Source organism: Pseudorca crassidens, chromosome X (assembly GCF_039906515.1).
Source record: "Pseudorca crassidens isolate mPseCra1 chromosome X, mPseCra1.hap1, whole genome shotgun sequence".
NCBI lineage: Eukaryota > Metazoa > Chordata > Mammalia > Artiodactyla > Delphinidae > Pseudorca > Pseudorca crassidens.
Window position 1 is genome coordinate 38,886,054 of NC_090317.1, and position 25,365 is coordinate 38,911,418.

Sequence of the window (25,365 nt, forward strand, 5' to 3'; positions counted from 1 at the left end):
GAACCACTCCAAATTCATTTAAGAGCAGATATGACTGGCCCCATGTCACATACTGAATATTTGTGTATAAATAAATTAATTCTCAACTCTTTCTTTTTTTCCAAATAGCATTAATATTTTAGAAAGGGATCCATCTGCCTTTATGCCACAGAATGATTTAATGGTGGGAATTGTGGCTGGCTTTGGAGAGGTAACAAATTGACAGTTGTTTCCCCCAGGTAGGACTGGCCCTAATTGGAGGTTCCCTCGGAAAGAGTTGCTAGTGATCATATAGTGGGACTGTGCATTTTCCCATCTGTTCTCATCGCATCCTTCAGAGATAGGGATCCAGGAAGTGGTCATCTATTGCTACCTGTCATGTTGGCAGCCCTTTTGGTTTGACAATTGTTTCAACATGTTGTATGAGTGATTTCTCAGTGTTACTCTGTGGGTTGGGTTTGCGGTGTGTCTTTATTTTCCCGATAATAAAAGGAGCAGGGAGGATATTTACCCTGGGGCTTAATTGGTACCAATAACTCACTGCCCTAGCTCATTCAATTCCTAAGTTGCTGCAAGAAGAGAAAAAGCAGAAAAAATTGTCCATACCTAACACACTGACGTTGAGGGTGCCTTGATTTTTGCCGAAAAAGTCAGGGGGGTTGTTAACATCGCAGACGTAGATGCCACTATCTGCTGGTTGCATACGTGCAATAGTGATGGATGCGTTACCTGGAGCATTGGACCCTACAATGCGATCTTTAAATTGCCCGATGGCTGTAGCTTGTCCACCTTCAGAATAGTAAATCTAGGACAGAAAATGACAGAAATGAGAACTGGACAGTGTCCGGGGCTAGGGTAAGCTACGTGGAAGTTCCCCCTATCCAATGTTACCTACTTTGACATTGAATGAAAAAAGGAAGCAGTATCCCCCCACCCCCACCCCTGGTAAGGAACAGGTCCCTGTGGCAAAAGTTTCTCAGCTCAGTGGGACACTTTAGCTTTCTCACAGCATTGCACAGCCACGACCTCATTTGTGCTCAAAGCAACTCTGTGATGTCATCAGGGCAGGGAGATATGCATATCTTATAGACAGTAGGCAGCTGGAGCTGACAGAATTCAACTCCTAAGCTTAGGCTAACAGATCAAGATGCTCACCTGATGAGTCTACTCATCAGGAAACTCATTATATAGGACACAAACATCTGATGGGAAAACCAAAAGCATCGTCTTTCCTACTTGATAAACATTTTTGATTTCGGTTTACTTTACCCAGTGGGATTATCTAGAATATCTGATTTCCCTAAAAGAATATTCACGCTCCTTACATGCATATTCCTTTGGGTAAGCAAAACTGAGTTCATCCTGTTTGTTAGAAGAATAACATTTCAGAGCAGAGAGGCTCCTGAGAAACCATCTGGCCCCATCGCTTCATAGTGGTGGTGCGAGAATGAAGCAAAGTAACTCAGCCAAGGGCCTAGGAAGTGCTTGGTCAATGGTAGCTGCTACCTTTCTCCCCACATAGCAGGAGGCAGAACTGGAATTATTACTGCTTTTAGACAAATAAGGACACTCAAACACAGAGATTAAACGACTCACCCAAATCCATAAAGATTTATTTATTATTATTATAATTTACTAGATTTAAGAAAGATCTTGATTATAGTCCCACCTCTGTTAAAGAATATGGATATTCAGATCATAATGGCAACTGTGGAAGCAGCATGGTGTGATGGAAAGAGACCTGGTCTAGGAGTAAGAAAACCTGGGGTTTATTTATTTATTTATTTATTTTAAACATCTTTATTGGAGTATAATTGCTTTACAATGGTGTGTTAGTTTCTGCTTTATAACAAAGTGAATCAGCTATATGTATACATACATCCCCATATCTCCTCCCTCTTGCGTCTCCCTCCCACCCTCCCTATCCCACCCCTCTAGGTGGTCAGAGAGCACCGAGCTGATCTCCCTGTGCCATGCGGCTGCTTCCCACCAGCTATCTATTTTACATTTGGTAGTATATATGTCCATGCCACTCTCTCACTTCGTCCCAGCTTACCCTTCCCCCTCCCCGTGTCCTCAAGTCCATTCTCTACATCTGCGTCTTTATTCCTGTCCTGCCCCTAGGTTCTTCACATCCATTTTTTTTTTTAGATTCCATATATATGTGTTAGCATACGGTATTTGTTTTCCTCTTTCTGACTTACTTCACTCTGTATGACAGACTCTAGGTCCATCCACCTCACTACAAATAACTCAATTTTGTTTCTTCTTATGGCTGAGTTACATTCCATTGTATATTTGTGCCACATCTTCTTTATCCATTCTTCTGTTGATGGACACTTAGGTTGCTTCCATAAGACCTGGGTTTTAGCCATGCTGGACCTCTGACTGTGACATGGGGGCAGTAGCCTCTCCTCATGTCTACATGGCAACCTACTTTGCAATAAGAAACAAAGTTATTTAATCTCTCCAAACTCTAGTTTCCACATCTGAATAAGGAACCAGAGTAGTGTTCTCTAAAATATGGTATGTACTCCCTAAGCATAGGCCGACAAGTTGATTTTAGGTGGCAAGAAATTGAAAACTTTAAAAATGTAATGTGTATTAGAGACATAGCTATCACATCCAATCTGTGACTTCATGGATATTATTGCTTACAGGGAAACTAAGGCAGACATTTTTAAGACTTTTAAAAACCAAGTCAGGGAGTGCCCTGGTGGTCCAGTGGTTAGGACTCAACACTTTCACTACCGGACCCGGGTTCAATCTCTGGTCAGGGAACTAAGATCCCACGAGCTGCGTGGTGCGGCCAAAAAAAAAACAAAACAAAACAACAACAGCAAAAAAAACCAAGTCAATAGAGAAAACAACATTAAATAATTACTAGTGTTGGTAATACACAAATATGACACAAATCATGAAGATGAGACATGAATGACTAAACTTTGGGAATCACTGGACTAGGTGGTCCCTGAGGTCCCTTCATAATACACAAAGCCTATTTACACTCTTTGCTAGTTTCATATAAATGTGTATAATTCCAGTGATTGTTTTTTATTATTCAATAAACTGGGATTGCCCTAGTCCAATGGCAATTAATATTTCATAAAATCTACTAGAAGAGACTTATGGTTCATTTAATTCACTCTCCTCACTTTACAGAAGAGACTGAAGCTCAAAGAGGTTTAAAAAAAGACACACAAAGTTAACAGTGGGGCCGGGTCAAGAACGTCGTTCTTCTAATTCCTTGTCCAGTGCCTTTTACATTAACAGGCTAACGAGAGGGAAGGCAATCAGTAAACCAAAAGATATTGTCTAGATAAATTCAAGTGTATTCTCCTTCAGGTAGAAAGCCAATATACTTTTAAACTAAAGCAGAAACGGAGATTCTGATGGAAAATTCAAAGAAAAGAGTATATTTAAGGAGAAAACAACTTGTCTCTCTCCTCCAGTTCTCTAACATCAACTAGCTTTCTTTTCTGCCCTAAATGAACCATTTATAATTCAATTCACACCTACTGAAATCACAAACTTTTGCCCCAGAGGGGTCTTGTTTGACTTACAAACTGGAAAGCCAGTGTAACCTAAGGTATTCAGGTAGGCCAGGAGGAAGTTCAACTTGTCAAAGGTCTATTACCTTCATGTGAGTTGACGTCCAAGATATCCAGCTTTCCATTTCACTAGCCAGCGCTAGCCTTATTTACTTTCTAATTAACAATTTGCGGTCCTGTGGACTCTTACCTGGAAAGCAGCCTGTGGTCTATCAAGGAAGCCCTTTACAACTTAGACATCTGGCCGCTTCCCTGCTCCTAGGAGGACTGAGGGTAGGTTGGCCTGTTTTATGTTGAAGCCTGATGACATCACAGGGAGATACATCAGTCCTGCCTACGGCCCACAGTAAGTCCCAGAGGATCTAGTTGAAAGGACTTTATTACTGCAGAAAACGGGGCCACGAGAATGTGTTTTAGGTCAGCACTAGGACATGAAAAGAAGCCACGTTGTAAAAGTCTCACGATTGGCCAGGAATCAATGAGCAAATAAGTCAGGAGGCCCTGGACTTGTAACTTCCCGACAAAAAGGACCTTCACCAGCCCTTCTATCCTTGCTCCTCGCACTGTAGCCTGATATATCCTGCCGTCGCACAAATAATACTGGAGGTGTCTGGGAGAGAAATGGAGGTAAGGCGGTGTAACATGGAGACCTAAAAGGGAAAGGCCTTGGCCTCAGGGTGCTGTGTGAGAAGGAAAGTCCCCAGGGCAGGTCAGCGGCCAGACACACAGATGGAGGGACTTTCTGTTAGGGGAAGTCCACACTGTCACACTGTCCTTGTAAAGAGAAACAAAATGAAATGCTTTCCTGAAACCACTTATCTAATCACACAGGAAGGACTGAAACTTCGTTCGATTTTCCACAAAAGAATAACCCTTTTAGAAATCAAAGCTGAACAATGGCCAAATCCCGGCCCATGATCCTGTGAGTCTTGTATACTTTTCAAAGAAAGTATATTGTCAATTTAGAAATCAAAGCAATTGAGGCCCAGGAAAAGTCATGGTTGTTCAACAGGCCACATCCTTTGGGGGTGGTGATTTGGGGGCTGACAAGTCAGCTTTAAGAAAACCCATCCAAGTGTTCCCTTAAGTGGTGCTTGTTCATTCTTTTGCCCACTTGCCCTTTGTGGCTGTGTTCATGACAGACTGCCCCACTTTCCCCCCAAGGTCCTCTCTGCCTGCCCCTTGGTGATATTAGAGGCTGACATGTGGAGACATAATAGCACATTAGTTATAAGAGCCCCTTAGAGATAACTTAGCTCATGGTTGCTAAGGCTGAAGAGACTTCAGGAACCAGCTGGATATTGGACATATGGGAAATGGCTGGGAGGGGCTGGTGGATAGTGGTAAGATCATGGAGGATAGTGGGAACTGTGGTGAACTGGAGAGCCAAGACAAACAAGGCTTTCAAACTGTGGAAATGAACAAAATACTGGGCTGGCCAACCAACATGCATCCACTGGCCAAATCAGGCCCAGAGGCTGCCAGTTTGCAACCTCTGATTCATCCTCTTCTATTACAGAAAAGGACACTGAGGCCCCAGTAGAGGAAGTGATCTTCCCAAGGTCACACAATTTGTAGTCAGACCTAGAATCCAGACCTCCCAATTCCCGCTGAATACCTTAACACGGCACTCATAGCCCTGCCTTAGACGAGGAAGATTCCCAGGCAGCCTTCCCCTCTTGGGGCCATCCCATCCGCTACTCCAACCCAACCCTTCTCCTGCCAGTTGCTGCTATTCATTGGCATGATGCTTCCCATGCCGAGTGGGTTCACCACATGAGGCCTTCGACGGCTGCCAGCTGCAATGACAGCCTTTCTCTTCCTACTGTGCCAAGTTCCTATTCATAGGAGGCCATGCAGCTGGGAGCCAGATTTGTCCAAAAAGATTTCTTTCCCCTCAGCTTTGTGACACTGCTCTCTAACTAGAAGCTGGAGTATAAACAAGAAGGGTTGAAAGAATTCAGTCTGCTTTCTGTTTGAGTCTGAGTTGGAGTTAATAAATGCCTTTAGCCTCCAGAGCTGCTTTGTGGGTACATTTTGGAAATGAGGAGGGCATGGAAGTCCACAGGAAACCACCCATTCTTTCCCTTCCAGCTTCTTGCTTTCCTGCACTGTTCATAAAGGCGCTAGCCATGGGAGGTGAGGAGTATAGAGTGGCAATGGTCTCAAGTCCAGAATTTTCTCTAGACTGCATAGGGGGGCTGGGATTGCACGTGGAAGGAATATAACACCAAAAGGAAGGCTTCCCTGCCTCCAAACCACTCCCTTCCCAGCCTGCCATTTGCCTGAGACACTCACCAACCGAACTGCTTCTTTGAAGCATGGAGGGTTTCGGCTTAAATTATTTTCTTCGGGAGACAACAAAGTGAACGATCACCAGTCCTTAACACCTTAGCATTACACTAATTTATCAGATTTAACAAGGATAGACACCTGAGGGAATGGGACACAGAATAGATAAACTTTGATGGGAAGGGGTGGTGGGAAGAGAAGAACTTGGAGTGTTTCTCGGTGGGAGCCACACTGGCATTTGGGGCAGACAATTCTTTCCTGTGTGGGTCTCTCCTACATATTGCAAGACAATAAGCCTCTCTGGCCACCACCCACTAAATGCTGGTAGTGACTCCCATTTATAACACTTAAACCAATATTCCTCTCATTTTCAAATGCCCCTGAGGAGATGAAGCACCCGCACTCCACCAACATCTGAAAAGCATTTGATAGAATGCTATCTGCAGAGGCCAAGTTGGAAGAATCTGAGCGGCCATGGAATATAAAGATACTAGGTTCTAGAAAGAGGTTGTCCACATTATATGTGTGTTAGAAAGGTGAAGATGGCACAGGGTTTCTTCCACTGTGGCTATTCTGGAAGAGTAAGTGTTGTTTGAGAGACTCATGCTAAGTAGGGTCAATGCCTGTTCTGTTCATGGGCAGGTGAAGTCTCTGTACTTTTACCAGTGACTAGCTGGGTGGTAGAGGAGGCCATTCATGTGATCAGAGGGGAACCAAAACTTCTATGCTAGCCTGCCTGTTCTGGGGCCTAGAGGCTTCAGCTGTGACTCCCTGCTGAGGGACTGACTATCTGAATCTGTCCATGTCTTCTGAGAGGAGGGCTTCTCTAAGAGAAATAGCATGCTAATGAATACCCTGGCTCCTGGTCAGAAGACTTATGGAATACTTCCATAGCCCCCATTCACAAAGGAACCCCATGGGGGGGATAGTCAGTAAGAGATGATATTCTCTCCAGGGTACTGAGAAATACTAGGTCTTGGAGTCAACTGCTCCTTTAACACAATGATCTTGGGGGAGGAAAAGAAGATGAACTTATGACAAGAGTTGACCACTGCCCTGCTCAAGGCAGCCACAGGTCCCAAAGCCTTTTGGAGGAAGCTGAAAGGAATTCCAGACATGGGCATGAGAAGGCAAACTCAAGACTGTTCCAGCTTTGCCAGGGGCTTGTGCTGATCTGAATTGTTACCAAACTCAGACCCTCCCATCCTACTCCTAAAAGCTGGTGCCATTGTCCTAGAGACCCCAAACAATGAAGGGGTCCAGTACAGGTGTTCTTGCCTGACAGGTCCAACTACATCTTTCCCAAGCTTCTCTTGCATGCACCATTTTTAGACACTGACTGACTGCCTTTTCCTTCATACCCTCACTATTGAGGCATGGGCTGTGCTGTGTTTGATCAGAAGTGGGTGAAAGCTTTCGACAAAATTCAACACCCATTCATGATAAAAACCCTGCAGAGAGTAGGCATAGAGGGAACTTTCCTCAACATAATAAAGGCCACATATGACAAACCCACAGCCAACATCGTCCTCAATGGTGAAAAACTGAAAGCATTTCCACTAAGATCAGGAACAAGACAAGGTTGCCCACTCTCACCACTCTTATTCAACATAGTTTTGGAAGTTTTAGCCACAGCAATCAGAGAAGAAAAGGAAATAAAAGGAATCCAAATCGGAAAAGAAGAAGTAAAGCTGTCACTGTTTGCAGATGACATGATCTTATACATAGAGAATCCTAAAGATGCTACCAGAAAACTACTAGAGCTAATCAATGAATTTGGTAAAGTTCAGGATACAAAGTTAATGCACAGAAATCTCTGGTATTCCTATACACTAATGATGAAAAATCTGAAAGTGAAATCAAGAAAACACTCCCATTTACCACTGCAACAAAAAGAATAAAATATCTAGGGATAAACCTACCTAAGGAGACAAAAGACCTGTATGCAGAAAATTATAAGACACTGATGAAAGAAATTAAAGATGATACAAATAGATGGAGAGATATACCATGTTCTTGGATTGGAAGAATCAACATTGTGAAAATGACTCTACTACCCAAAGCAATCTACAGATTCAATGCAATCCCTATCAAACTGCCACTGGCATTTTTCACAGAACTAGAACAAAAAATTTCACAATTTGTATGGAAACACAAAAGACCCCGAATAGCCAAAGCAATCTTGAGAACGAAAAACGGAGCTGGAGGAATCAGGCTCCCTGACTTTACACTATACTACAAAGCTACAGTAATCAAGACAGTATGGTACTGGCACAAAAACAGAAAGATAGATCAATGGAGATCAATGGGACAGGATAGAAAGCCCAAAGATAAACCCACGTACATATGGTCACCTTATCTTTGATAAAGGAGGCAGAAATGTACAGTGGAGAAAGGACAGCCTCTTCAATAAGTGGTGCTGGGAAAACTGGACAGGTACATGTAAAAGTATGAGATTAGATCACTCCCTAACACCGTACACAAAAATAAGCTCAAAATGGATTAAAGACCTAAATGTAAGGCCAGAAACTATCAAACTCTTAGAGGAAAACATAGGCAGAACACTCTATGGCATAAATCACAGCAAGATCCTTTTTGACCCACCTCCTAGAGAAATGGAAATAAAAACAAAAATAAACAAAAGGGACCTAATGAAACTTCAAATCTTTTGCACAGCAAAGGAAACCATAAACAAGACCAAAAGACAACCCTCAGAATGGGAGAAAATATTTGCAAATGAAGCAACTGACAAAGGATTAATCTCCAAAATTTATAAGCAGCTCATGCAGCTCAATAACAAAAAAACAAACAACCCAATCCAAAAATGGGCAGAAGAACTAAATAGACATTTCTCCAAAGAAGATATACAGACTGCCAACAAACACATGAAAGAATGCTCAACATCATTAATCATTAGAGAAATGCAAATCAAAACTACAATAAGATATCATCTCACACCAGTCAGAATGGCCATCATCAAAAAAAATCTAGAAACAATAAATGCTGGAGAGGGTGTAGAGAAAAGGGAACACTCTTGCACTACTGGTGGGAATGTGAATTGGTACAGCCACTATGGAGAACAGTATGGAGGTTCCTTAAAAAACTATAAATAGAACTACCATATAACCCAGCAATCCCACTACTGGGCACATACCCTGAGAAAACCATAATTCAAAAAGGATCATGTACCAAAATGTTCATTGCAGCTCTATTTACGATAGCCCGGAGATGGAAACAACCTAAGTGTCCATCATCGGATGAATGGATAAAGAAGATGTGGCACATAGATACAATGGAATATTACTCAGCCATAAAAAGAAACGAAATTGAACTATTTGTAATGAGGTGGATGGACCTAGAGTCTGTCATACAGAGTGAAGTAAGTCAGAAAGAGAAAGTCAAATACCGTATGCTAACACATATATATGGAATTTAAGAAAAAAAATGTCTTGAAGAACCTAGGGGTAAGACAGGAATAAAGACACAGACCTACTAGAGAATGGACTTGAGGACGTGGGGAGGGGGAAGGGTAAGCTGGGATGAAGTGAGAGAGTGGCATGGACATATATACACTACCAAATGTAAAATAGATAGCTAGTGGGAAGCAGCCGCATAGCACAGGGAGATCAGCTCAGTGCTTTGTGACCACCTAGAGGGGTGGGATAGGGAGGGTGGGAGGGAGGGAGACGCAAGAGGGAAGAGATATGGGAACATATGTATATGTATAACTGATTCACTTTTTTATAAAGCAGAAACTAACACACCATTGTAAAGCAATTATACTCCAATTAAGATGTAAAAAAAAAAAAAGTGGGTGGATCTGAGAACTGAATGCTACATGGTGTACTGCCCATGTAGAAGAATATTACTATTCTACCATGTTTTGAAGAGAGACACAGAGTGATTCAGATACTTGTCTAAGGTAACCAGTACTGAGCAAAATTGTTGAACTTTGATTAGAGGGTGGCATTGATAGTCTCCCCTTGAACGATGTTTCCTGCTAAACAAATATTCAGGACCTTTGGTAAAGACAAAAGACCAAAAGACCAGTGACGGCTGAAGAGACACTGGCCCTCCTTCTTCTCCACGTCTGCCCTTGGGCCTCCTCTAGCCCGCTCAACTTGCCTCTCCCTCTGTCTTTCTATAATCAGAACCCTTGCTTTCCTTTAAGGCCCAAATCCACTATATCCAAACCACACTGATTTGTCTCTTCTCTGAACTCCTTGTTTGGATCATACATCCTTCTGAAAACCTGATGAAAGCTACAGACTTTTTCCCTCAAGGGATATGTGTTGGCATACATGCTTGCACACTCACATGCGTGAGTGCATGCACATGCGTACACGTGTATATACATGCACACACACACACATACTTTTGAGTATACCATTTTAGTCCCTGGACTAATTTAAAGAAGGCATTACCCTTAGGGCCAGATGAAAAAAATCTGGGAATAGGCAGCTTGCAAGTAGAATCATCCTCCTCCTTTGACTTTCACCCACCCTCCTCCAGCAACCTCTTCCCCAGACCCTAGCCTCCCCTCCTGTCTCTTATCCTCTAGCCTCCAGATGCCTTTTATTTCCCAAGGTTCATTACTACTTTGCCCTTACCCACCCACCTGGAGAGTCTCATTCCATCAGGACTCAGTCTGTCACAATGAGCTAGCTCACTTGACAGGCAGAGCCCAGATATTAAGTTTGACAGAGATTTGCAGATCAACTAGGACATATATTTGAACTGGGGTTTTCTGGAAATAATAGGGAGAGATCTGGGGGATGGGAGAAGCCCTTTCAGAACTACTGCTCATTTCACCTGTGAGAAAGACCCTTCCTGTCTACTCTAGAATGCATGATATACTTGATGTTGACCTACACAGAATTGAGATAACAGGCTGTAACCGAATATGAGGAGAGGACAAAAGCCAAGTCACTTAGATGATGATCTTCCCTAAACAGCTATCTTCAAACACCTTGCATCTGAGGTTCTGCTCCTGTTGCCACTGGCTTAACATTCCTTCTTCTCACACTGACCCCAACAGTTTATGTCAGGACTACCAAAGGAGAGGAGTTTAGGGGGAAGAAGTCCTTACAGAAACTGGCTGTGACTCCTTATGGAAGAATGTCCACTGGATGGAAAGCTTGTCCAGTGAGGCCACAGTGGTGGTGTAGGTGCAGATGAGAGTGACATTAGATCCAACAGTCACATTCACAAAATCGTCTGGGATGGTCACTTGCACTCCACGAACTGGACCTGAAAAGATAATCATCAAAAAACGATGGTACACACTCACATTCTGATGACATTTTTTTCATTACAAAGCACTTTCAATGACATCTTATTTGGGGAATCCAAGGTAAGGAGAATGTAGAATGAACCATATAGGAAAGTCGAGCAAGCAACTGGCATGGGGTAGGGGAGTTTCTAACAAATTACAATGTGAAGATGTTCAACTCCTACGTGATGGTGAGGTAATAACACTGAACTGGGAATTTCTTCTGTGTAAGGATGGCCTGACAAAGAGGTTCTTAAAGCGTTGTCCAAGGACCCAAAAAGTCCATGAGTATGGAGAACAACCAATTCAGTTTGCCCAGGGCTGATGAGGTTCTGTAGATATGGCGCTTTCAGTTTTAAAACCAGGTGAGTCTCAGGCAAGCTATACTGGTTTTGCCAGGACTTTCACTGCTTAAACCAGGAAAGTCCCAGTAAAACTAGATGAGTTGGTCATCCTAGCCCTGAGACCATTTTGGGGAGGCTACAAGATCAAAATGATGTTCATAATAATACTAAGTTGTTATTTTTTTCACTCTCATCTTCTCATGAGTGTACAACGGAGTGTTCCAGCAGTTACAGGACAAGTAATGATATTCCTCTAGTGGCTAATGGAATGCATGTTTGTGTATTTTTGTGTTTAAATTTCTTTTAGTTTTACTTTCTAATACAATAAATATAGATAGAAATAACCTACATAGCAAAAAGTCTTTTGGGCCCTCAACAATATTTAATTGAAAATTTTATTGGGATAATAGTAGATTCACACGCAATTCTAAGAAATAAGATGGAGATCCCATGTACACTTTACTCAGCACCCCCATGGTAACTTATTTTGTAAAACTACTGTATAATATCACAACCAGGACACTGACATTGATACAGTCCCCTGATTTTATTCATTTCAGGTTTCTCCAGTTTTACTTGTACTCCTGTGTGTGTATGCATTTAATTCTACACAATTTTATCACATGTGTAGGTTTGTGTATCCACAACCACAGTCAAGATACTGAACAGTCCACCACCACAAAGATCCCTCAAATTTCCCTTCCATAATCGCACTCACCTCCCTCCTGTACCCCATCCCTGATCCTAAGCATTGGCAACCACTAATCTGTCTTCCATTTCTAAAATTTTGTCATTTCATAAATGTTACGTAAATGGAAGCATGGTAACCTTTTTGCTGATTAGCTTTTTTTCACTCAGCATAATTACCTAGGAATTCATCCAAATTGTTCTGTGTATCAGTAGTTCATTGCCTTTTATTGCTTAGTAACATTCAATGTTATGTATGTACCATCATTTGTTTAACCATTTACCCATTTAGGGACATCTGGGTTGTTTCTAGTTTTTAGCAGTTGAATAAAACTCCAACAAACATTCATGTACAGATTTTTGTATGAGGATAAATTCCCATGTCTCTGGGATAAATTCCCAAGAGTGCAATTGCTGGGTTAGATGGTAGTTACATGTTTAGTTTTACTAAAAGTAAAAGCAAAAAACAGCCACACTGTTTTCCAAAGTGTATGAGTGGTTCAGCCTCTCCACATCCTCATCAGCATTTGGTGCTGTCACTATTTTCTAATTTAGCCATTCTAATAGGTGCGTAGTAATATATTATTGTGATTTTAATTTGCATTCCCCTAATGCAAATTAATGATGCTAAATAACTTTTCCTGTGATTATTTGCCATTTGTATATCTTCCTCAGCAAAATGTCTTTTGCCCATTTTCTGATTGCTTAATTTTTTACTGTTGAATTTTGAGAGTTCTCTATACAACCTAGATGCTAGTCTTTTGTTGGGTAGAGCGAACATTATTTCTTCCTTTCCTATCTGTATGTCTTTAATTAATTTTTATTGCCTTATTACAGCAGCTATAACTTCCAGTATTTTATTGAATAAGAGAGTTGAGAAAGTAGACATCCTTGCCTTGTCCCCAGTCTTAGGGGAAAAGCATTCAGTATTTCACCATTAAATACAATGTTAGCTATAGGATATTTGTAGATGTTCTTTATCAAGTTAAGGGAATTCTGCCATGGGTTGAATTGGGGCCCCCAAAAGGATACGAACAAGTGCTAATCCCTGGTGCCTGTGAATGTGATCTTATTTGGAAACAGGGTCTTTGCAATGTAATTAATGATGACATAGATCACCCTGGATTTAAGGTGGGGCCTAAACCCAATGACTGCCGTCATTATAAGAACAAGGAGAGTGAGATTTGTCACACAGATACATAGAAGGAAAGGCCATGTGAAGATGGAGTCAGAAATTGGAGTGAAGCATATACAAGCCAGGAACGCCAAGAATTGCTAGCAGCAAGCTAGGAGAAAGGCATGGCATGGATTCTCCAGAATCAATTCTGCCAGCACTTTGACTTTGGAATTTTGGCCTCCAGAACGGTGAGAGAATAAATTTGTCTGTTTTAAGCCACCCAGTTTATGGCGATTTGTTGCAGCAGCTTTTGGAAACTAACACATCGTCTATTCCTAACATGCTAAGAGGTTTTGGGTTTTTTGTTTTGGTTTTTTGGTTTCTCTCTTTCATGAATGGGTGTTGGATTTTGTCAGGTACTTTTTCTGTATCAATTGATATGCTCTTTTTTTTTTAAGTTAGCCTGTTGATATGAGAGATTACACTGAATGGTTTACCCCAACTATGCAAGGCCGGTTCAACACTTGAAAATTGATTAATGTAACTCATCACAGCAATAGGCTAAAGAAAAATATCACATGATCATATCAATTTATTCAGAGAAAGCGTTTGACAAAATCCAACATGCATTCATGATAAAAGTTCTCAATAAACTAGGAACAGAGGACTTCTTCAACTTGATGAAGAACATTTACAAAAACCCTACAGCTAACATCATACTTAATGGTGAAAAACTAGAAGCTTTCCTACTAAGGTCAGGAACAAGGCAAGGATATCCCCTTTCATCACTCCTTTTCAACCTCATACTGGAAGCCTAGCTAATGCAATAAGACATAAAAAGGGAATAAAAGGTATACAGATTGTGAAGGAAACAAGAGATGACATGACTGCCTATGTAGAAAATCCAAAAGAATCAGCAAAAATCTCCTGAAACTAATAAATGATTATTGCAAATTTTCGGGATACAAGGTTAATGTACAAAACTTTATCGCTTTCCTATCTATAAACGGGACTCTACTCAATATTCTGGGATAACCTATATGGGAAAAGAACCTTAAAAAGAATGAATATATGTATATGTATAACTGAATCACTTTGCTGTACACCTGAAACTAACACAACTTTGTAAATCAACTATACTACAATAAAATTAAAATAAAAAAAACACAATACAATTTACATTAGCACTCCCAGAAATGAAATACTTCAGTGTAAGTCTAACAAAATACGTACAAGATCTGTATGAGGAAAACTAAAAAATTCTGATGAAAGAAATCAGACAAGAATTAATAAATGGAGAGATATTCCATGTTTAAGGAAGACTCAATATTTCCGAGATATCAGTTCTTCCCAACTTCATCTATGGACTCAATGTAATCCCAGTCAAAATCCCAGCAAGTTATTATGTGGATAGCAACAAAGTTATTCCAAAGTTTATATGGCGAGGCAAAAGACCCAGAATAACCAAGACAAATACTGAAGGAGAAAAACAAAGTTGGAGGACTGACACTAACCAACTTAAAGACTTCGTATAAAGCTATAGTAATCAAGACTGTGTAATACTGATGAAAGAATAGACAAATAGATCAATGGAACAGAATAGAGAGGCCAGAAGTAGACCCACATAAATATAGTCAACCGATCTTTGACAAAGGAGCAAAGGCAATACAATGGAGGAAAGAAAATCTTCCCAACAAATGGTTCTGGAACAACTGGATTTCCATGTGCCAAAAAAAAAGGATCTAGACATAGAACTTACACATTTCACAAAAATTATCTCAAAATGGATCACAGATCTAAATGTAAAAAGCAAAGGTATAAAACTCCTACAACATAACATAAGAGAAAATCTAGATGACCTTGGGTTTGATGATGACACCAAAAGCATGATATTTACAGAAGACAAAGATAATAAAGGACCATTATCCAAAATATACAAAGAACTCTTAAAACTCAATAATAAGAAAGCAAACAACCAGATTATAAAATGGCAAAGACCTTAAAGAGACAGCTCACCAAAGGTGCTATATAGATGGCAAATGAGCATATGAAAAGATGCTCCACATTTTATGTCAGCAGGGAAATGCAAATTAAAACAACACTACTGGGGGACTTCCCTGGTGGTCCAGTGGTTAAGACTCTGCGCTTCTAATGGAGGGGGACAGGTTCGATCCCTGGTCGGGGAACTAAGATTCCACATGCCGCATGGCGCAACCAAAATTTTTTTTAAATTTTTAAAAAAAATCCACAACAGTGACACACTGAATGCTGATGAGGATGTGGAGCACCAGCAACATTTGTTGCTGGTGGGAATGTAAAATGGTACAGGCATTTTGAGATAGTTTGGTGGTTTCTTACAAAACTAAACATACTCTTACTATACTATCCAGCAATTGTGTTCCTTGATATTTAACCAAAGAAGTTGAAGACTTATGTCTACACAAAAATCTGCACACAGGTTTATAGCAGCTTTATTTATAACTGCCAAAACTTGGAAGCAACCAAGATGTCCTTCAGTAAGTGAATGGATTGATAAACTGTGGTACATCCAGACACTGACAATATTATTCAGTGCTAAAAAGAAATGAGCTATCAAGCCATGAAAAGACATGGAGGAACCTTAAATGCATATTCCTAAGTGAAAGAAGCCAATTTGAAAAGGCTACACACTGTATGATTCCAACTATATGACATTGTGGAAAAGGCAAAACTATGCAGACAGTAAAAAGATGAGCGGTTGACAGGGATTGGTGTAGAGGAAGACATCAATAAGTGGAGCACAGAGGATTTTTAGGGGAGTGAAAATACTCTGTACAATAATATAATGGTAGATACATGTGATTATACATTTGTCAAAACCTACAGGCATTGTGTTAGAAAACTCCTACTTAAATCTTTTATTTTAGCAGACAGTCACTTTTGTTTTATGTTTTGCACACAGGTCTTGGCCTATTTTTGCATATTTCTAATGCCAGTTTAATTTTTGTGGTGTTGTTTTGGTCTGTTTGGTTATCTGGGGTCACCAGGGCTTCTATTTATCCCTGACCCCGTCGCCTGAGCACGTGGAAGCATTTCCCTAGGTCAGGTTTCTGTGTATCTCTCAGTGGGAGACAGGTATGGCAGGACACTCCTATTGGAACCCCCAGCTGCCCTGGTGTCTCTTTGTGGGGGAGGAGAGACAAAGAGCCTTCTAGAACCAGATACTTTCTGTGGTTTCATCCCTCTTATCTGTTCCACCCTCCCTCCTCAGTATCGCTAGGTGAAAGTAGGGAGTCTCAGGCCCAGTGAGGAAGGAGATCGCTTCTTTTGTCTACTATCGTTGGTGGGTCTCCTGATGATTGCCCCTTGCCAGTGGTGTTGAGCTCATCTGATGTTAGAGGGACTCCCACTCAGTTTGGGGGAAGAATCAGTCTCCCTGTGGGCTGCTATGTTAGGATCAAGAAATGCCAGGACTGGGGCCCCTTCCTCCTTTGGATAAAGAGGCATAAGATACCCTGCCTCTCTGTAGTTCCCAGGGTCCAAGCCAGTTTGCTTTCTTCTTACTATCTTTCAGAGTTTTCCCTTGGTTGTCTCTTGCATTATTTCCAGGGAGGCTTTATACTTGTGCTTAGTAGGGAGAAGCAAGGAGACACAGATCTATGTCATTTTGCCCAAACCAGAAATCTCCCTCAAGATTTAAGACTGTAAAAGGGGCCTAAGAGAACTATTGGCCTTAGAAAAGGATCTGCTTCCCATACGATTTAGAGGAATACCAAAGAGCTCCCTACCCCAAAATCCAGCCTACCACTGTACTTGAAATCCTTAGTACTATGTAAACATTTTCCCAAGGGATGTTATAGGGGACAATATTTTGGGTAACACTATAGAGGCATTGGCTCATGGTAATAACTGGTTATTATCCATTGCGAAGTCAGAGTACAGAAGCTTTCCCGGATGGAACATAAGACTGTCAGGCAAGTATTAGAAAAGGTCGAGTTTAAGAGGTGCTCTCTATGCTGCAGGGGGGCTAGAGTGAGAACGCTAGCTGCCTTCCAGGTTGGGACAGGATGAGGATACAAAGATGGTGGGAAGATCAGAGGAAATAGTACAGAAAGACAAATTCCTGGCCCCCTTCCCAAAGACGACTTTAATTTTATTTTTTCTTAATGACAGTGGTCAGGCAAAAGGAACTCAGAGAATTAAACATTTTGAAAATTTTAAAGAAAAAGCAAACCATGGTACTGATTACCCTTGGTTTCCTGGATTCAATAGCCATGTCCTTTGTCACAGCCAGGCCATCTGGTCCAGCTGCTTCTCTGTTAGAGTTGGCTGTTTACATGGCAACCAATGTCTTGATGAATTGAGAGAAGTGTTTTAGGGTAGACACCAATGCAGCACCTTCTAACTCCATGCGGTTTTCCCTTTCCCAATGTTCTCCTCCCTATGTGTTTCTGGTTCCCATAATGCGTATCCCCAAAACAAAATTGGCCTGCAGAAATCAGCTACATTTTCTGATGGAAAGTTCACTGGAGAAAGCTAAGTGACTCTCTCCTGCCCTCAGAAGCCCATCTCATTTCTCCTGGAAGTTAGCCACATCCACCTCTGGCTATGCCCAAATAGTGACTTCCAAATGTCTTTAAAGCATCCAAAATTAAAGGGATAGAATGGGGATTCGGTGGCCACTAAAGTTCCCATAAACTTTCCCCTAAAAAAGGGATGTTGAAAGTATTATTTGGCCATCATTTTGGTCCTCTATTTTATGTCCCAGTATCTATTATGGGATTGGCTAAAGGTAATAATTTATGATAGGTAAGGCAAAAAAAGAACAAAAACCAAAAACAAACCAAAAAAGCCTTTAAGGGCTACCCTCGACAAAAGTGCCTGAAGGCAGAGTAAACACAATTCTCACACAAGGTAAGCCATGGAAGAAGTCTTGATGCCTATCAGTTAGTATCTGTTGAACACCTATTTTCTGCCACAAACAGTGCTAACACTGGGGAAATACTAATGAACAAGACAGACACAATCTCTGCCTGCCATGTCAACGCATGAGGAACCATTTATAGTACAGACCAGAATGGAGGCAAATGAAAATCAAGGATTTGGGATTTTCAACGTATTTTTAATAGAAGACATATAAATATGTAAATTGAGATCTGTAAAAGCTCAACAATATCACCTCGGAATAAGTATGGTAACCTCCAAATCTACTGTGAGACAACATATTTTTAAGAATACGACACATTGTTCTGTAAATAGGTAACAATTGGCAAGGCAATATTTCCAGGCCATTTTTATTGCCCTGATTCCCAATACTCAGCACCATAATCAATCCTTAAATTCTGAAGAAAAGACAGTTTTCAGAAACTGTCCATCTCTAATATAATGACAATACGTTTCAGAGCTGAGTTATATATTTCCAGATGAACTTTAAAAAAAATGTCACATCATTCAATTAGTGCACACTCACTACTTAAACCTCTGAGACCACTGTCTATCCCAGCACTGTCCAATAGAACTTTCTGTGATGATGGAAATGTTCTACAGCTGTGCTGTCCAGTTCAGTAGCCATTACCCACGTGTAGCTATGGAACACCTGAAATATGGCTAGTGTGACTGAAGAACAGAATTTCTTATTTTATTTAATTTGAATTCATTTATATTTAAATAGCCACATGTGGATAGTGAACAGTACAAATTTAGTCTTAAACTGAAAGTGATTCTGTGTGTCAGGAAAAAAAAATGTTCCCTTCCTTTGGATTCATTTAGTTTAAATTGAGAAATTATTTAAAAATTGAAAAAGTCAGAAAAAATCTCCACATTGACAAGACTGTGAATAAACAGCAAAATAAAGATTAGTACCTGATTTAAACAAAACTCAGAATTGCAATTTCACTCACTGACCTGGCTGAATTAAAAACAACACCCCCCCCAAAAAAACACATACATGGTTGAAATATGTGTGACTGCTTTTAAAAATCAGTGAATACTATTAAAGGAAAATAATCCAAGTTGTATACACTTGAGTTAATCAACACTCTAGAAAGATTTTAAATGCCTCATGTTTTGGTAATGATTGTTCATTCATCTATTTAATGCCTACAATGTGGAAGGCACTTTGCTTGTAGGGGGATTATTATTCTCCTATTATACCAAATAGCCATATTTGACCTGATGCATTTGAAGTGATTTAATTTCCAGCAACTTCATGCAAAATTGCTTCATTTTTGAGTTAGGGAATAATATAACCAAATGATCACTAACTTTATGGATCTGACTGCAAAACCAAAGTTCAAATATATTACGGCATTAAAATGCATAGCACGTACCTTCCGAGAATGGAAACAACATTAACATATCTTTCCAACAGGTGACTAATATATATTACAAGCATCTAAAATGATATGCTTGAACTTTTGCAAAAGACATTTTTTTTTTGCAGAAGACATTGTTGATTAACATTATTTTCCTGAAGTAGAATTTAACCCAACTTCCTTAGAAGTCAGCAGAAAGGTTTTCATTAAAATAAAATCAGTCATGCTTACCTGTACAAAAAATTCATTTTATATATGTAAGTGAAAATCATTTCTGGATGCTTGGGGTTTGAGGAGGTAATCCACTGTTTTATTTTTCCACCTTTATTCAAATATGATTTACATATAACATCGTGTAAGTTTAAGCTGTACAAAGTGTTGATTTGATATATATTTCAAAATGATTACCACCATAGCATTAACTAACACTTCCATCACATCACATAATTATGTTTTCTTTTTTGTGGTGACAATATTTAAGATCTACCCTCTTAAAAACTTTCAACCATATAATACAGTATTGTCAATTATAGTCACCATGCTGTACATTAGATCCCCAGAACTTATTCATCTTCTAACCGGAAGTTTATACCCTTCGAACAACATCTCCACATTACCGCACACCAACCACCCCTGGTAACCACTGCTATACTCTCTGTTTCTATGAATTCAGTTTTTTGTTTTTAGATACAATTCTACATATGAGTGAGATCATACAGTGTTTGTCTTTCTCTGACTTATTTCACTTTGCATAATGCCCTTAAGGTCCATCCATGTCACGAATGGCAAGATTTCGGAAGGTAGTTAATTCTTTCAGTAAACCTTTCCTATGTGCCCACCATGTGCCAAGCACCATGCTTGACACCAAAAATGTGACATTCTTCCTGACCAGGAAACAAGTCCAGGTAGGACATCAAATTACACATGGATGGAAACATTACCTCACAGCCATTTCTGGATCAACTGATGGACACTACTAACGCCAGGCATACATTACTGAAGTCTTTCTTTCTCTGACTTCCATACTTATGTAAGCAAACAACAATATATTGTAGCATATATTGTACCATATTTCCATTCTATCTACTAGACTGACACTACCACATTTTGCTTTGGGCCAGCTAAATTGTATATGTACACTATACACCAACAAAACCAGTTATACAGTAATTTAAAAACAAAGTCTCTGAAGTATTTATTGGTCACTCTGATTGGGCTTTGTTCCAAAAGTCATAATCAAGTAAGATCCTGACACCATCTAAGTAAGTTTTAAACAATAAAAAAAAATGTATACAAGGTATAAACCCAATTTTGTAATGTAATACATACACTTGCAAAGGAAAAAAATAAGAAATTCACCCAAATCTCTGGTAAGATTTCTGGTGACTTTTATTTTCTTATTTATACATTTCCGTATTTCCAACCTCTCTACAAAGACCATACATTACACTTATAATCGGTAAAAATTATATATATATATATATATATATATATATATATATGTTTGTTAGAGTGAACAACCACTCTTGCAACTGTTCTGAAACTGGCATCTAGTATAGGCCAGAGAAAGGCGTCACATAGGGAAGTAGGTGTTGACTACAGGTGTGATTTTTAGAGGGCTAGTGCAGAAGGCCCAGGGGCGACCCAATTAGCTAATGACTGGAAGCTCTTTAAAAGGAACAAAGACTTTCACTGTCTAAAGTTAAGGTTTTAAAATGAATATCCCTGGGGGAAAGGGAAAATAGTAACATATGTTCCCACTAGGATGGAAATTGAGAAAGGCGGCTTTTTCCAGCTCTAAGTCCTGGTTAGATCACTGGATAAATGCAGTATTGCCTTCTGGTGACTCCACGGAACATGTTTGTTTAAACAGTAACGAACATTTAGAGAGCTATTACTAAATACCATATAGTTTTGAAAAGTAACACTTTTTTCTGATTATAAAATTTATGTAATATTCTTTGTAGAAACCGTGGAAAATATGAAAAAGGCAGAGAATAAGATAAAAAAACATCTATAATCCCAGCAGCCGGAGGCAATCACCATGAGCAGTTTGGTATATAACCTTCTAGTAATTTATTCTAGGAATGTGGGTATATCCTGCTTTTTCACTCAATATTTTATCCTGAGCATTTTCTTATGTCATTAAATATGTTTAGTAAACCTCATTCTAATAACTGCCTAATATTACTGATGGCTTAAAAATATCATTTCTTGGGTAAACAACCTTCTTGTATCTACCATGGACCTAATTTATCATAAGAACAGATTCAAAATGTATCCGGTATTTGAAAAAACTGGCCAAGGGGTTTTTCTGAATTAGTGATCTCTCCTGGGCCTACCAACATTAGGATTTTGACTCTAAAAATAATTTTGTTCCACTCAAACCCCTAAGAACACCCATAGTGTGCACAATGATAAAACACTCACATATTTTCCTAAACACAGTCTTATGTTTGGAAAAGGACAACTCTTAAGAAATGTTAGATAGTAAAGCATGGCAGGCACTCCCGGCCAGGCTTAGCAAGTCAATCAAAATGAGTTTGAAGGAAATGCTGAAGTAAAACAGAGAAAAATGTATCCTTGGCACAAACTTCAGCTTCTGAGTAAATTCATCTGTTCAACTTTCAAACGAAAAAAAGGGAGATACTGTGATTTTCCTGTGAAAGAAATCCTTATTCAGAAACTACATAAAACAATTCTATTTACAGGCTGGGCCCCCAAAATATCGGCATGACACATATTTGCTGAGCAAGATTTCCGAAAATTATTTTACTCAGCATACGAATCATAGTTCCTTTTAAGCACAGGATTGGAATAGTCTATGTAAAAATTTGTGATTTCAGTTTAAAAAGAAACTCTATTCCCAATGATCTGTGGTCGGTTGGAGATCCTTTCCTTACCTGCAAGGCAGCTTAGGATCAGAAAGACCTTCCAAAATGTGAACACCATCGTGCCAAGGTTCGCTGAGCGCGGCCAGGGTCCAGTAGCTCTCCTGGGCTAGGCTGAGTCTCAGACTGGCTTCTTCAGTCACACCGAGGTTTGCCAGTCTTATCTGCTGGCATCACCAAGCAAACAAGCCTCTTCGGGCTTACTTATTGGGTACAGACCTTTCTCAGAGCAGATGTGTGTTTCTTTGAAACACTTTTCATGGGGCGTGTTTCCTTGACATATTTGCTACTGTGTTAATAATAAACCCACATATTTAAATTCTTCAATCTTACACAGATTCTCTAAGTTTTATTGTTTAAAATCAATCTTATTGAAAAGTTATACTTGGGGGGGAAAGATATAATTGGAAGAGAGCCTATATAAATAAAAGTTGACAAGGCTAATTAATTTCAAATACTTCTATAAAAGTCTCAGGGCATTGATTCACTAACCTTTTACAAATTAAGTTAGCAAATTGGTGCTCTAAGATTTTCTCAGGGGACAGGGTTCACAGGAAGGGCACAGCGGACATGAAGTAAGAAAGCGTTCATTTCTATGAGAACAAACTCTGGACATGTCACACTTTTGTGAAGCCCTAGCAGTAGGATGAATTGCATGCTTTTGTCTTCCAAGTTAGAAACCCTATAGCATTTATTCATCCACCTAATTTTGCAAAATCAGGTGAATGAATAAATGCTTTAAGACTTCCATTGGATGAGCCTGAATTTTTGCAGAATTAGGATACTGAATAGGTACCACAGAGTTAACTTGGAAAGGGGGTTCACTAGAAAGGAATGGCAGGCTGCAGAGATGAGAGGCCTTCAGTTGAACATGAACTTCTAACAAAGTTGCTCTCATGCTTATGTTACCCTGAGATACATAAGGGCTTCCTCTGGCTCTTCACCTGCAAGCTCTAAATGCTGGTGTTTCTGTCTCTACAGTAGTTCTCAGATTTGTCCCTTCTCCAGTCTGCTGCTTCCATCCTGGTCCAGGCACGCAGCTCCTCGCCTCTAGTCTACTGTAGCAGCTTCCTAAATGGTCTCCCTGACTCCTTCCCCCTTCACTCCGTGTACCAGCCACATGCCAATGTTCCAATCTTGATCACGCATCTTCAACGACACCATTATGGACTCTTTCATCAAGTCCAAAGTCCTTATTCTGAATTCCCAGCCTTCCAGCCTCTGGTCCTCACCTCATCTGAGCTTAAGTCATGTTAAGTCATCCACCTGAAAAATGCTGTCAAAGGTTATTGCCTCAAAGTGTTCAGTCCCATGAAATATGTGCAAGTTGCAGTGAGATGTTTTATGAATTTTAATTCACAGGAAATATTTGACACCATCTCATCTCAGCCAAGCCGGTTTCCCACTGCTCCTCAGAAAGCCATTTTGCTCTCATCAGGTATGATACCTTCTCAAAGCCTTCTCTGTCCATGTTCATGTCTGATGCCAAACTTTGGCTTCAGGTGAATTCCATCACTACTTAGAACTTTCTCCTCCCTGCTTTTGCTCTCTAAGCATATTCTTAGCACAGATCAGTCATGCTGTCCTATGTGAAAATTTTGAAGAGCCCGCAAACCGCCCCTCTCTGGGCTCCCTCTTGGATAAATCTGTATTGTACTTAGATCCAATACCCTACAGTTGGCTCCTGATTACTCTTCAGTAGTCTCCTGTTTATTAATGGGGTCTCCCCTGAATCCACTGGCTGTGAGCCCCTCCAGGGCAGGGACCAGGTCTTATACAAGGAGTTCCCAACTTAAGAAAGGGTATGCCCCAGAATGTATTGGTAAGCCCATTGTTTGAACCCAGGAGTACACATTCCTGCTAAAGCAATGCTATAAATGAAGTCTCATTCCCAAACCTACGCAGAGCATAGTCTAGCGCTGGCTTGAATTCTGGGTGCTGGGCAATGTAGGGGAGGGGAGGAGAAGAAGGGGCAGCAGGTGGCAGAGAAAGAACATTCCTTTCCTTTCCCAAGACACAGGTTGAGCACAAGGCAACGTTTTTTCCCAAATAACTATTACATGTCTTTGTCACCCACCTTCCCTTCTGCCCCCCACCCTCGTGGTCCACTGGCCCCTTGTGTACCTAGGCTTCCCTAAGGGAGGGTCTTACTCCCCCAAAATCCTGTGCGGAAAAATTACTGTTTTCTTTCCAATCCTATTCCTCCAAGAAACACACTCCCTCCTCTGTATAAGCAGGTATCAGCTCCATACTAGGAGGGAACAAAATCAATTGCCATGAACATTCACCAACCTGTTTACACTATTGAAAATAGAACGCTTGTCTTCCCCCAGGTAAATCTCTGAACAGGAGTATCAGGCAATGAATAAAGACAAATGGTCTGAGGGAGGTTTTGCAGAGGAGGACAACTTGTAGGGCAGCCTTCTGGAGGTCCACACCAGCTCTTCTCAGCCTTGGTTCTGCCTTTACCTCTGAGCCACCAAGCCTCCGAGAGACCCATAGTTTTCATAATGGCTCCTCTGGAAGTAATACTGGCTTTTCCAGTGGTGGGGAGCTGGAATGGGGAAAGAAATCTCTGAGTCCGGTGTTTATCAGCTAAGGACTTCCTGTGTTTCCTTCCGTGTGCCATAGATGATATAGTAGGGTGATTATATAATTAATCATAAAACTAGGACAGTTTTGAGAGTGAAAGTGGTGCTATTAGCAATTACATGAGACAGATAGTGTAAACCGTGACAGTCCCAGGCAAACCTGAACATCTGGCCTCCTGCCCCCAGGAGAGTGCTAAGCACAAAGCAGGTGCTAAATAAGAGGCTGCTGATTAATTCAGTATGTCCAGGGTGATTGGCCCTGAGATGGGGAGTGGAGGGTATAGCTTAAGGCTATTGCCAAAATCCATCTGCACCAGAACCTCTCATACAAACACAAAACACTCTAGA

The 25,365-nt window shown here is 40.4% G+C and overlaps 1 protein-coding gene across 1 annotated transcript in view; it reads right to left on the minus strand.

The window, feature by feature from the left end:
* Nucleotides 1-23,903, minus strand: part of VSIG1 (V-set and immunoglobulin domain containing 1) — a 34,827-nt gene extending 10,924 nt beyond the window's left edge. The window contains 5 exon segments of the mRNA XM_067722693.1: nucleotides 586-784; nucleotides 10,912-11,072; nucleotides 22,439-22,505; nucleotides 22,507-22,590; nucleotides 23,874-23,903. Coding sequence (XP_067578794.1) covers nucleotides 586-784; nucleotides 10,912-11,072; nucleotides 22,439-22,505; nucleotides 22,507-22,590; nucleotides 23,874-23,903 — 541 coding nt within the window.
* Between the last annotated feature and the right edge of the window lie 1,462 nt (nucleotides 23,904-25,365).